The 14,574-nt window shown below is 39.8% G+C and overlaps 1 protein-coding gene across 1 annotated transcript in view; it reads left to right on the top strand.

Annotated features, from left to right (window-relative positions):
- The first annotated feature begins 1,379 nt into the window (after window positions 1-1,379).
- LOC128099421 (ovostatin homolog) overlaps window positions 1,380-14,574 on the top strand; it is a 48,029-nt gene continuing 34,834 nt past the window's right edge. The window contains exons 1-14 of the mRNA XM_052721330.1: window positions 1,380-1,444; window positions 1,747-1,930; window positions 2,431-2,587; window positions 4,039-4,091; window positions 4,852-4,872; window positions 6,967-7,135; window positions 7,599-7,683; window positions 9,286-9,403; window positions 10,459-10,570; window positions 10,855-10,964; window positions 11,297-11,455; window positions 12,364-12,591; window positions 13,555-13,609; window positions 14,384-14,529. Of these exons, the coding sequence (XP_052577290.1) occupies window positions 1,380-1,444; window positions 1,747-1,930; window positions 2,431-2,587; window positions 4,039-4,091; window positions 4,852-4,872; window positions 6,967-7,135; window positions 7,599-7,683; window positions 9,286-9,403; window positions 10,459-10,570; window positions 10,855-10,964; window positions 11,297-11,455; window positions 12,364-12,591; window positions 13,555-13,609; window positions 14,384-14,529 (1,662 nt within the window). The remainder of the gene's footprint in view (window positions 1,445-1,746; window positions 1,931-2,430; window positions 2,588-4,038; window positions 4,092-4,851; window positions 4,873-6,966; window positions 7,136-7,598; window positions 7,684-9,285; window positions 9,404-10,458; window positions 10,571-10,854; window positions 10,965-11,296; window positions 11,456-12,363; window positions 12,592-13,554; window positions 13,610-14,383; window positions 14,530-14,574) is intronic.

Here is a 14,574-nt window from a genome sequence, read left to right as displayed (position 1 = left end):
AACAGCACCACCTTGTGGGCCAAGCATTAGTTATAATGGACCCTTGGGAGACTGCTCACATTCAAAGCAAAGCAGCCAGCCCTGAAAGCTTCAGTGCTGCCTTTTCGGAAGAGGGGCTCTCATTTCTATAACTCCTTTCAAGAGACAAGAGCCCTTAGATTGTATGGCCCTCTTTGGTGAGAAAAGGGAGCAAGAAAATGGAAGACAGCATCTGCGGGCCTGTGCTGTCCGGAGTGCGGTCATTCGGCACAGGTTGCTGAGACTCAATGTGACAGGGTGTATCTGACTTTGTTCTTTTTCTTGTACATCCTTAGGCTCAACAGAACCCACTGAGAATACAAGCATGTGGCATAGTGCCCTTTCCTATGTTTATTTTAGGTATCATAGATACTTTATTTTATGTTAACTGAAAGTAAGAAGTTTGCATTCACCCCCTGATAACTTGATGTAGTATAAAGGCCATTAACTCAAGAATCTATTCCTGAATGAAACACCTCCCTACCTCCCTCTTCTTTCCTTCCTTCCTTCCTTATCCCCTTTCTTATTTCTTTCCACCTCCTCTTCTTTTCTCCACTCTTTCGTTCCTTCTTTCTGTGTTTCTTTCTTTCTTAGTATTTGATTCATTATGCCTTCAAATACAAAAAATTGAACCCTATTTATAAATGATTTTCTTTTACGTTATGAGATTATAAAAGAATAACTTAGCACATTCAGTTATCCATAAAGTGAGTCTGTATTAAGATGTGTGATCCCTGAACACATTTTCCCTTTGACAATCCGTACTGAGATGGTGTTTTGCAGAGATATTTTCTTCCAAGTGTTCCTCCCTCAGGAGTGCTGCATTGCAACTGCTGTCAGCCCCGCGTGGAGGATTAAAACAGTATGAACTCGCCGGGCGGTGGTGGCGCACGCCTTTAATCCCAGCACTCGGGAGGCAGAGCCAGGCGGATCTCTGTGAGTTCGAGGCCAGCCTGGGCTACGAAGTGAGTTCCAGGAAAAAGGCACAAAGCTACACAGAGAAACCCTGTCTCGAAAAAAACAAAACAAACAAACAAAAAAAAAAAACAGTATGAACTCCTGCGTGTCACACAACTGCTCTCTTTGTTTTTCTCTTCTTCCTGTTCAACTTGCACAGCAGACTCCACACAGGCCAGCATCCAGCGCACTTTAGCAGGAAGTTACCCTGAGGTAACAGGAGAGGCAATGTAAAGTGATCAGTCTCCAAAAGGTAATTGATCTTCTATTCTATGAGACTATAAAAGCAACGACAGAGTTAGCACAAGAGGAAGGAAGGAAAGCGGAGCACCTAGGTAGCTGACTTCTGGTGAGAGGAGGAGAGAATGCTTCGTTTAGAGTTACCGGTCAGGCGCTGGGACAAAATGGTGCCTACCATTTTGCTCAGTGCCCTTCTGCTTCATCTCGCTGATGCTGTGGCTTCAGAACCGTAAGGGAATTCTAAACTCTCTGTATCAAAGTACTGGCAATGCCGTCTCATTAAATAGATTCCATGTTAAAATGTGGTTGGTTCATTATTCTATTTCAACTTTAGTGAGTGCGGGTTTGCCCTTCAAGTGTTGAGCAAAAACCAAGTGTTAAGAATGGATGCCCTTAAGACACCATTGTGAGCATCTGTTTAATCATAATCCTGCCTGTGAAAACTGTAGAGTTTGGGAAATCCTTCAATAGCTCAAGTTGATGTTTGTGGGCGGTCGACTTGACAGAGTGCTGACTGTTCTCTCTGTACAGGCGATACATCCTGTGGGTCTCTTCTGTGGTACAGCGCTTTTCCCCAGAAAAAGCCTGCCTTCATCTTTTGAACCTCAACGAGTCTGTGTCCTTGAGCGTCACCCTGGAATATGATGGATCCACTACTACTATTTTTGACCAGTCCGTGGAAGCGGGGAACTTCTACGCTTGCACAAATTTCAAAGTGAGGCACCAAATTTAATGCAGCAGGAGTGAAAGTGGGAATGTGGACTTACTCTCTTAAAGTTGCTTTTCAATAACTTTCAAATAACAAATTTGGAGTGATTTGCAAAATCTAGGGGGGAAATGTGAAAATTTCAAGAGAAACAAAAAAGGAAAAATTTTAATGTGCAGCATATATTGCTGCTGTTGTTGACAATTTTCTATTATAGGAAATGATAAGGTGATTGCTATTTTAGAGAATGAATGTGTTTCATGGACTCTAAAAGGAAAATGAAGGTTAGGGGTGAAGGGCTTTGGTTCAGGACAACATGAAAAGAAAATAGACAGCAAGAAGGCAAGAACCTGGATTTATTTTAAAGTACCTTTATACTGAGTTAATAATTTTCAACAGGTGATCAGTGAGGTCTTTGTTAGGAAGTAAGGAGTTTACAAGGCTTGGACTGTCTGACCATCTAAATTAAGACTCACAATCTTCCCATCTCTGCTCTTCTACATAAACAGGTGTCTCAGACATCCTCGGAGCAGTTGGCCTTTGTGACATTACTTGCTGAGGGAAACACTCTTAAAATCTCGGAAAGGAGAGCTGTAGCAATCGCTGCTGAGGAGAATGCAACTTTTGTGCAGACAGACACACCCATCTACAAACCTGGAGACACCGGTAATTCCCTTTAAAAACACATTCTCCAAATTAACATATAAAATTTAGTAAAGCTCGTCTTTAATACTGTTGACTGCTGCACTCCCATCATCTCTGGATCAGGAGCTAGTGTTCATAAATTGTATACAGACCCTACTGATGAGGCTTCATGGTACAGTGGTTACCAGCACAGACTGCAATGTGCAATTGTTTCATCTAAACCACTGGTCCATAACATGCCTATTTGACAAGCTCGTTCATTTTCTTTTTCAAGACAATTATTTCATCCTTGGAGTAGAGATAATGAAAGTTTCTTGGGACTTTCAGGGAAGAAATGAGAATCATTGTACGAACAGTGCCAATCACAACAAAGCTCTCACCAGCAACATTTATGAGTTCTATTGTTCTATTTTTATATTCATTGATATAACATGTGAAAGTCAGAGCCTTTCTGCTTTCTTTACAATTGTTCCAAGCAGAATGTGGCATTCAGAACACCAAGCTATAATTCAAAGCAGTTTGCTTCAAATCTTGGCTCTGTTAATCAATGATTGACTTTTGACAAGTAAATTCTGATCTTTGAGATTTAATTTCTTCATTTGTAAAATTAAGGGTTTAGAGATGAAACCACCTGTGTATTCTGTCCTGATTTTTTTTTTTAAAAAAATAGCTGAAAATAGACTTTATTTGTGCTTAAACAACAGACATTTATTTCTGGCAGTTGTAGAACCTACAGATGTGACAGTGTCAGAAGTGGTTTCCTCCAAGGAGTCTCTACTGGGCTCTCACTGACATGACCGTGTCTGGGGCAGGGGAATTCCTCCAAGGAGTCTCTACTGTGCTCTGAATGGCCAGCTTATGTAGACTTCTTTCACTTTTCTTTTATAATTAATTTTAAGTCGGCACACAGAACAGTGAATTTTATTATGACATTTTCACATATAATATGGCAAAGATAATCCTTAAAGAGATTTTCACTTCCTGATATCCTCTTTACTGCTCTTATTAAAATACTAGAATGAGTGGTACATTCACAAGAGCCAACATCTTTCATTTGTAGTTCTGTTAAAATAATTTTGCTTAATTTTGCTAACATCGTCTTCAAAGAAAATTATACTTATCCCCTCCCATAAATGTTTCATAGTTGTGCTTCTGTGGATTATTCTGTCACTAAGTCTGTTCCAAGATATCCCAGTCTTACGTCTTATGGCCAATAGGGTAAAAGTTTCTAACAGTAGCTGGTGTCAGCATTGGAGACAACAGGAATCATTAACAAAGGGACAATAAATACAAAAAGAGATTTTCCCCCATGGACTCCTGACCTCAAAGTGTCAAATGAGAGCTAGAGGGAAGGGGATGAAGTGCTCTGTGATGGAAAAGCAATTAATTAAGTACATATTTAAAAGCAATCATGACTATAAGGTGGGAATCACAAGAAGAACACTTTATGGCCTTGCCTTCTGTCCTTCTAGTTCACTTTCGCATTGTGACACTGAACACCTGGCTCAAACCTGTTGACGACGTGGTGAGTCCATGATTTCTGATGGTACAATGAAATTCAAATCTATTAATCAAATCCATTGCTATACAAAGCACCATTCGGGAATGTAAGTCAGCGTAATTCAGATGCCTGCACGTCCATGCTTATTCCTGTACTACTCACAATAGCCAAGGTACGGAACCAGCCTAGATGTCCATCAGCAGACGGGTGGATAAAGCTGATGTGGTGTATGTACATGATGGAGTTTTATTCAGCCAAAAAGAATGGAATTAGTCATTTGCAGAAAAATGAATGGAACTCGAGTTCATAGTGTTAGGTCAAATTAGCCAGACTCAAAAGATAAATACCATGTTTTCTTTCATATGCAGAGTTATATCAAAACACACACACACACACACACACACACACACACACACACATGAAACAGGATATCATGAAGGTAGAGAAACGGTTCTAAAGGGAGAAGAGACAGAGAGAGTAGGGGAGAGAGGAAGAGAAAATACCATGATTTCTCTCATATGGGACTTAGACTAGACTTAGCTATCTATTTACACACACACACACACACACACAAGCGAAGGGGGAGGTGGGCAGACAGGAGAGGGTATAATGAAGTGAATCCAAGCTCGATACAATGATATACGTGTGTGAAAACATCATAACCAAGTCCATTGTTTTATACACTCACTAAAAACAAAATAATTAAAAAAAATAAACCTTGGGAGCAATACTATTTGGCAAAAGAATATCTCACTAAAGTGTTAATCTGTGTTTTTTCTTTCAGTACCCTTCAATCACCCTTCAGGTAAGACATCTACTTTCCATGTCCAGTTTAAAACATCCAGATTAGGAATGGCATGATTTCAGTTTTTAGTTTTATATAACTAAAAGTTAAGATGACTGAAACAAATGGGTAGAAGTAGGTTTAAAATATAATTTTAAAGACCCTGAAGCTATCTAGGAATACTGATTTCTTGTCCATGAATCCTGAAGAGTAATGTGCCGGGAATTTGAAAACAAAAATGTGTTTATTTTTCCCCACTGTATGTTATGGTTCTAAATCGTATCATCATTGATAAATAAACGTATTTTGTTGATTTTTTTATTAGATGTCTTGCACTTATTATTTAATTGGCTGTGCTTACAGCTTGCTTGTAAATAGCAATCAATCCCTGTATTTTTTTTCCTCTGCATACAGTATGTTGTAGCTAGAGTTTTCCTGCCTGGCCCACAGTCAGGACAAATCTTTGTCACCCGCCAGTCCCACAGCTGCTCAGACCCGACCAAGTAAACACGGCCATACAGTTTGTAAGCAATATAAGTCTCTGTGTTTACTTGGTCGGGTCTGAGCAGCTGTGGGACTGGCAGGTGAGAGAGATTTGTCCTGACTGTGGGCCAGGCAGGAAAACTCTAGCTACAGTATGTACTGCCATTATTAGTTAATTCTGGAGGTTAATATGGAATCTAGGATCATAATTCACAGTAATGTGGGCAAACACAGATACTGACAAACTTCCAACTGACCTGTCTAATATTTAGATGCCTTAAGCTTTTCATATTGGTAACATCCTTAAAATGACATGAATCCCAGGTTAGCCAGTCTCCTGTTCTCTGCATTACTCAATAGTTCGCTTTCGCTCCTGATCCGGCTACTGCTGTGTTCTGTTGAAAGAAACACAAAACTCGACTAAGGTTGACTTAGATGAGTAAATGTTCACCATTCATGAGTCACAACATGTCCGTGTGGGCCCTCAGAGCAGCACCCGTGTTACCGAGTGTGGTGGACTGTGGTGTTTTAGCCACAATGCACATGAAGTCTGGTGGTTTAAAAGTAATTTATTCTTCTCTGTGACATCCACTCACATATAAGCCAGTGTGGGGTCTGGTGGGCAGCCCTGAAGGAAAAAGAGGTCTAGGATATTGAATATTCCAAACTCTAAAGTGGAGGAAAACAATTCATCAAAACCTTTGAAATAGTCTGTGACAGTTTTGTTTCCTTACATAATCTGTTAAACACGATCTCTTTAAAGAAATCTTTTGAACATCCTTAATCAGAGTTGGAAAATGTAAAATATTTTTAGAAGTAAACGTGTGTGTGGCAAGGTGCTCACAGCAAATGAAGAAGATTGCATTCTGATGACTGTCCCTGCTTTTTAAAATCATAGAAATTCCACATGGTTGTTATTAGATAATCCATGACCAACTGTCCAGACCAGGTAGAAATTTCTGACAAAAATAATTTTCAATTAATTAAAAAATAATATTGTAATCAAATTAATTAAAATTGGTGGTTAATAAAATTAATAATTAATAATATATTGATTTAACTACATGGGTATTTTGCTGGCATGTATGTAGTTGCACTACATGCATGAAATACCTGTAGACACCAAAAGGTGGCGTCCGATTCCCTAGAACTGGAATTACAGATGGTTATGAGCCACCACGAAGGTGCTGATAATAGAACCTAGGTCTTCTAGAAGAACAACTAGTGCTCTTAACCACTGAGCCATCTCTCTAGCCCCTGTGAGAGTCATCTGAAATGTTTGTTAGGATTAGTGTCCCCTTATGTACTCATTGATTATGAGTCCACTCTGCTTTGGGAAGCACTGTTCTGGACTAAGTGTGTTGAATTTTTAATTCCTTGATTACACTACTCTGCTTTGGAAACATAAAAATCATAGGTGTCAGTTATAAATTTTTTTCATATGAATTTTAGTTTTAAGAGAAACATCAATTGAATTTGGATATGTTGGAGTAGTTACATGGATTTGAGGTCATTAATTAAGCATTATAGTAGTTCATTCCTTACTTCCAATAGCTATGAAGGACATTCACAATAAGGAAAGCATAATTTTCACACACAACCTCTGATTGTCCTTTATTCACTGTTTTCAAGGATCCCGAAAACAATGTGATTTTTCAATGGAAAAACGTGACCACTCTCAGAAACATCACCCAGCTCTCTTTCCATCTGAGTCCAGAGCCAATGTTTGGGGATTACACAATCGTCATAAGAAAGCAATCAGGAATGACAGTGGTGCATCAATTCACCGTTAATCAAGATGGTAACCAAGTACTGCTTCTGGTTCTCCTACAGACGAGTTCAAAGCAACAGAACAAAACTTTTTGGATCCAGGCGAAAAAGACATTGGGTCTCTGCTGCTTGCTTTTCTGTCACATCCTCAGTCCTTTTGCCCAGGTCTTGACTCTAATCCTCGCTTAAGGAATATCTCATTTTCTGAGATTCAGATACTCTCTAGAAAAGATCGAAGAGCTAAAACATAAAAAAGAGTGAAGTTTTGAGGCTAGCCAAAATAAACAAAAATAAACAAGCCACCACCAAAAACAAGCAAGCAAACAAACAAACAAAACCCACAGAATAATTGATCTTTAATGAGGTACCATCACAGACCCCGGTACGCCTCAGGGCTCGTGGAGGAAAGCAGCATGCATGGAAACAGTTTGCTCTAGATGCAGGAGCTTTGCTGTCCAGAGACTGTCAGCTGAAGTGTGTTTCTTTGTTTTCAGTACTGCCCAAATTTGAAGTTGAGGTCAGTGCGCCAGGGACAATAACTATTGCGGACGATCAATTTCAAGTGGCTGCATGTGCAAAGTAAGTGTTCGCTCAGATTTATCCCCACAGGGTAAACTAATGTAAGTTTAATCGTGAAATGCTAGTTATACACTTAGAGTAAACTTATTGTAGAAAATTTTAAATGTTTGATAAATATAAAGAAAAGCCTAAAAACAAACTACAGTATATTTTACCAATTTCTATCATAGTATAGCTGACTTTCCTCTAATACTTTGTGAAAATTTCCCCCTGTTATATTTATTCTTTTCTTTCAAATTTATCTAATATTTAAAAAACACATGTCTCCACGTTTTGCTAGTCTTTCTGTCTATTCCAGTTCCTTGCCTTGTAAGCATATCTTCGTATGCAAATGGCAATTTTACTTAATTATTGTTCTACTGTATAACATGTAATCTGTTACATTGTGCTTTCTAGTAATTAAAACATTGGTAGTAGGTGTCTTCTGAAAAATTGCATAATAGCCTGATTTAGAACTGAAAATAGTTTACTTAAGAAGGATTTCACTAAAGGTAATTACCAAGTCAAAATGTATACTGTTCTTTTAGTCTTTTAAATGTCATGTTGCTTACCTAACTCCAGCTACTGGTATGAAAGAACGTACTGGCTTCACTGAATCTTTACCGTCATTGAGTGTTCTCATTTTTAAAAAGGAAGGGAGGGAGTAAGGAAAGAAAATTAGCTATCAAAATTTCATAGAAATAAAGAAGTTTATAATTTAGTTTGAATATATTTGAGTTCCCTAACATAAAAACATCTTATCTGCTCTTGGGAACATTTATCCTCTCTTTGGGAAATTATTTCTGACACTCTTTATCCTTTTTGTGATATCTTTTTTTAAAATTTATAACAATAATGTAAAAAGCTAATATTTATTAGGTGTCAGCTATAAAAATTATTCCCACAATGTCATGAGATGGGGATTGTCATCAACTCATTTTTATAGCGAAAGATAAGCCATGAGTATTGGGATAACATCAGCTTTGTGAACCTTCTGATGACCGGATAGTTACACCTAGGCAGTTTAGCTTCACAGTTATTCTGTCGATTGGTAACTGTGCCATCCTATGAACACACACCCGGTGAGAGTTGTTGACTGCTTTAACAGGTGACATAGAAATACTAACCTTTGGATATTTTTGAATATATTGAAGTTGCAGTCTGGAAAGGGCTACCTGGTGAACACATGAGGGGGTTCTTCATAATCTCCCCCAAGGAATCTTGGAATCAGGTCTGTCTCTCTCAGAGAAGGATTATAACATTTCTGAGTTTCAGTGCAGAGTGTTCCAGAAAGCTCATTTTCCAATACTTCTGACAGATTAAATATATTTTAAATTTTTACTCATTAAGTTTTTCTTCACTGATATTTTAAATCATCTAAAACTGAATGTAACTGTGAATTTGGTTTTGTTTGTTTGTATGTTTGTTTGTTTCAAAAATCAGTCGTGTCCTCTTCATAAATCAAATGCCCAATTTTGCCTAAATTCTGTGGAGAAAATAGCCTCATGGCTGATTAGATGGAAGCACTCAGTTTCAAGGCTTCATGTGTGATTTCTGATGAAGTCCATACATGTCACTATGATACTGCCCATTTGTCATCATGGATGCACATTTTCTCACTAGGTACACCTATGGCCAGTCTGTGCAGGGAAAAGCCCAGATCCGGGTGTGCAGAGAATTTTCCTCCTCTGGTTACTGTGAGAGTGATAATAAGGAAATATGTGAGCAGTTCACTGCACAGGTACAGTCCATGGGCTTGCTCCACAGGGACGTTCTCACTTCGCTTCTCAGAGTGATTTTATTCCTCTTACAAAAAGATTCACAGCATTTTCCTGTGTGGCTAGCGGAGGTTAGAGCTAAGTGAGGTGAAGAACATGGAGATAATGCAATGTTCAAAATAATGCCTTGGCTTCTAGGTGCTTTTACCTGTAAGTTTTCAGACCCACAAAGGAGCTCGTTGGTTTCCTTACATTCTGTACTATCTGGATGGTCTCCACAATCTTTCCTTGGAGGATCCTTTCTCAGGCAGTTCATTTGGAAACAGCTGCAATCCAGGGTGTTCTGTGTGCATAGACCTCTGTTCTCCTCCATTCTAAATCCTGTTTATGAAAACCTCACCTATTCTCCCAGGTTTTATCATCATTAATATATTTTTGTGCATGTCTGTAAGTCATTGACCTTAATTTTCATCTTTTTAATTCTTTTTTAAAATATATTTTTTATCCATGTGCATGCATATGTCTACATGATGGATACAATAATACTGCCTAGACCAAGTGATAGTTTTGAGGGTCAAATGAGTTGGTGTACCCTTCTCATGTCTAAACTCTGAAGTTAGTACATATTTCTTATTTTAAAAAATAACTAAATTTACAGTTTTCTAATTATTGTTGTTAGTAGTGGAAAAGTACGTTTCCCCTATTTCAAATAATAGACCTTAACAAGTGTTGATATCCTTCATTTAAAGGGTGTTGGTCGATCTGGTGTTAGTGTTTCTTCTGGGATTGGGGGCTTCTTAATTCTTCGGATATGGTTAGCTTTATTCTCCCCCTTTAATTGTTTCATGCCTACGTTACTTTGAGAAGAATGTCCTTGAGTGTGTAAAGCATGGATATCTCCCTCCTCTTGATGTACATCTTCTCCCACTCAATCTTCCTGCTTTAACTCTTTTTTTATTGGTTCAGTAACTTACTGAGGGAGACCTGGGTGTGCAGGGATGGGATGTACCCGTGCTGAAATTCCATGAGACTCTTGGATCCCTAACTTTTTTCATTATAACTCTGTTTGTTTTTTCAGCTGAAAGATGGCTGTATTTCTCAAATTGTCAATACAAAAGTCTTCCAACTATACCGCTCTGGATTTTTCATGACATTTAATGTTAATGTAATGGTTACAGAACTTGGAACAGGTAATGATAGTATTTTATGGACAACTTGGGAATACATGGTGGCCCACTGAGAAAAAAATATGGAGTTAGTAACATCATTTATTAATTATGAATTAATTACTGCTCAAAATGGTAAAAAGAAGCGTCTTTAAAGGTGGCTTTGTGGGGAATGGAACCACTGAATCCTCAGCCTCCCATCTGCTTAGGCAGAAAGCATTCTACCACTAAGATACATGCCCCGCCCTGACGGGGTTTGTGCAAAAGATTAATTCCTTCTTGACACTATGTTTCATCATTTCTTACAGGTGTGCAGATCAGTAAAACACACCCTGTTTTTATTACGTCAGTGCTTGGCAGCGTGAGCTTTGAGAACATGGACTTTTTCTACAGGAGAGGGATCACTTATTTTGGAACCGTAGGTTTGACTAGACTTTTAAGAGGACCTTGTTTGGTTTTCTTTGTCCACAGATTATCCCTTGAAAATTTCTAGACACTCTTTTCTAGGCTCACAATCCACTTTTAACATTACTACATCTGGTATGTTTGGAAAGTTCTAGGCTAAAAGAAAGCTGTGTATAAAATGGCAGCTTCTCCCGTTTCGTATGTAAACACATCTACACCATTAGTTGATGGATATTTCTAGTCAATGTAATTTCTGTTGAGTGATCACTATCATGAATTGAAATTTTCCTGTAGAAATGAGAAGTTTTGTGTCATAAGAGTATTAACTTTTCTGCTTTTGTACAGCTTAGATTTTCTGGTCCTGATAATACACCGATGGTGAGCAAGCTTTTGCAACTGGAGCTCAATGACAAATTTCTAGGAAATTATACCACAGATGGGAACGGGGAAGCTCGATTTTCCATTAACACTTCAGAGATATTCGATGCACAGATCAACCTAAAAGTAAGACATCCAAGGGTGGGCAGAGACTGTGAGGAATCCCACAGAGGCCCAATGCTGGGGACTCAGAGCCTGAGAAGGCTCTTAGAGGGTAGGGTATTTTCTGTAACTTGTTTGTCCGTTACTGAAGGGAACTCGGTAAGAGCAGAGTTCAGACAGTGAGATACTAATGTTCTCTTACAGTGACTCTATCATGACCAACATTTCTGCTGTGGAATTAGAAGCAGCATGTAAGAAGAGCTGGTCTTTTCCCTGACATAATTCTGTGCATAGATGGGAGATGCTATGAGACCTCCTTCCTGAAACTTGCACAGAAGTTTGCAGTTAAACAGTTTATCATGGCTTATGTACAGGTGGAGGATACAGAACTTATGCCCAATTCTCTGACTAATTAAAAGTAAAAAGCCAGAACATAGTAGTGATGCCTGTAATTAAAAGTAAAAAGCCAGAATGTGGTAGTGATGCCTGTAATTCTAGCACCCAAGATGCTGAGACAGGAGAATCTCGAGTTGCAGGCCACACTGGGCTACATAGTCCATCATCCCCCAACCCTCCAGCACACACGCATACAAATTACAAAACCTAACAGTTCACTGTTGGTCCAATTAGACAGTCACATAACCATGGTCATTTTTTATATACAAGAAAGAGAGAATGGCATTATTATCTTACTTTGCATGAGTCAGTTCTCTCCTTCCACCACAATGGCCCCACAAATCAAGCTTGGATGGCCAGGCTTGGTAGCAAATGCTCTTGCATGCTGATCCATCAACCAGCCTCCCCAGTAACAGCTATGAGCCAGGTTCCTCCCTGCTCTGAAGAGACGAGAAGCCTTGCTTGCTGAAGTATAGCCGTCTTTGGAAGTGTCCGTCTGTCATTCTGAAGCCTTTCCTTTGTTCCTGTCATGTCAGGCCGCATATGTCCGACCTAGAACCTGCCATCATCCCAGCTGGTTGGACCCTGAGTATTTGGACGGCTACTTCTCGGCCTCCCGCTTTTACTCCCAAACCAACAGCTTCCTGAAGATTGTTGCTGAGTCAAAGCAGCTCCCGTGTAATCAAGAGAAGATGGTTTCAGTACTTTACTCCCTAAACCCTGAGGCCTACAAGGATGACTCAGGTGTAAACTTCTTCTATTTGGTAAGTCTCAGCTGGTGGATCTGTCTATTCAGCACAATCTGGTTGAGGAGGTGAAATCTCAGGCCTTGTTAATCTGAGTGAGCTCTATCTACCCACTTTGCTGTTGAATACTCCTGGCTCCACGAACACAGGAACAGGCTTGCAAAATAGTCCCAGGCAATCTGGGACTCATATTGCAACACTTGTTTCTTCAACCAGTCCGTTATACTTCACATCAATTATTTATGAGCATGTGTGAGGGTGAGTAACGTGGAAAGTTCAAAATGATGAACAGTAAAGGAGGTTGTTCTCATTTCCTCTTGTCAAGGCTTCCCGGAGAGAGAAACCATGCTTGGAAATTAAGACATCCCTGCTTCCATCCCCCCACTCTCTCCTAGCTGTCAAGCATGTGTGTTCACCTTGGACACATTGTTCAGACTCTCTAAGCCCTGGCGTTCTCAGCTGTATATTCCTAACTGGAAACAAGAGTGGAATCAATTAGACTCACCAACTAGAGTAGCAGGCTTGAGGCACTGTTAAAGAGTTTCATGTGTATCAAGTCACCTGGTCAGCCTTATGGGCATTCCTTCACAGCATGGAACAGTGGCAAATGGATAGACAATGGGCAGGCCAAATCACCAGCTTGCATATGCATTAGATGGCTTCACAAAGTTTCTGGTATTGTCTCTGTTCCAGCCCAAGATGTGCGAAGTTCCCTTTTAATATTTGTTAGTGGAAGCTGCCTTGTTACAGGACAGAACAGTCACTAGATCAGTCCACAGTGACATGAATGATGTTAGCTACAATATTCACACAGGGTCAGTCTACAATGACATGATATGATGTTAGCTGCAATACTCCCCCAGGGTCAGTCCATGATGACGTGATATGATGTTAGTGGCATACTCACACAGGGTCAGTCCACGATGACACGATACGATATTAGCAGCAATACTCACAGAGGGTTTTCTTTGTCTGGTACAGGTGATGGCAAGAGGAAGGATCTTCCTCAGTGGACAGAAAGAAGTCAGAAGCCAAGGTAGATACGATGCACTTGCTTTGAAATATGCATCTTATCTTCATGCTTTTTTTCTAGAAGTTAGGAAGGGCACTTATTTCCACTTGCAGTTGGAGGGTAGTAGATAGCATGGCTTGAGATAACATACAGAATAGTTTGAACAAGGAGATTGCTACCTTTCTATCATTGCTCTAGTTTGCTTGCTGTTGCTGTGATAAAACACTGACCAAAAGAAACTTGGAAAGGAAAGGGTTATTCATCTTATATAATAATTCCATCATGGAGGGAATTGGGGCCAGGAACTCAAGGCAGGAACCTGGAGGCAGGAATTGGAGCAGAGACCATGGAAGAACACTGCTTACTGACTTGCCCAGCCTGCTTTCTTATACCTCCCAACTCTACCTATTCAGAACTGGCACAAACCGGAGTGGACTGGGCCCTCCCACATCAATCATTAGTCAAGAAAATGCCCCTACAGATATGCCCACAGGCCAATCAGATGAAGGCAATCCTTAATTGGCTTCCTCTTCCCAGGTGACTCTAGTTTGTGCCAAGTGGACTAGAATTAGCTGGTACCATTTCTATCAGTTAATCATGTATATTATAGAGTGATGTCTAAGACATTCCTATTGTAATATCGTCTTCGTCTGTGTATAAGTCCCCGCGTCTTATCTGCATTTGAAGAAGGCCCAGTTTACTTTTTCTGTCCACAAACCATTCTCTTTCATCTAAGCAAACTCAGAGATGTGAGTTAGAGCCAACACCATGTCGTCTGTGAATTGCCTGTTTCCACAGCCTGGAGTGGAAACTTCTCTTTCCCAATCAGCATCAGTGCTGATCTGGCACCAGAGGCTGTCCTCTTCGTCTACACCCTCCACCCCGGTGGGGAAATCGTTGCGGACAGTGTCAGACTCCAGATTGACAAGTGCTTTAAAAACAAGGTGATGCTTCTTATATCAGCAGGGTGAGCATTTTGCTTCCTGCCA

The sequence above is a fragment of the Peromyscus californicus genome, unplaced genomic scaffold, assembly GCF_007827085.1.
Source record: "Peromyscus californicus insignis strain IS unplaced genomic scaffold, ASM782708v3 Scaffold_6__1_contigs__length_162567912, whole genome shotgun sequence".
Lineage (NCBI taxonomy): Eukaryota > Metazoa > Chordata > Mammalia > Rodentia > Cricetidae > Peromyscus > Peromyscus californicus.
The sequence above is the reverse complement of the archived record's forward strand: the minus strand, read 5'-3'. Positions and strand labels throughout refer to the sequence as shown.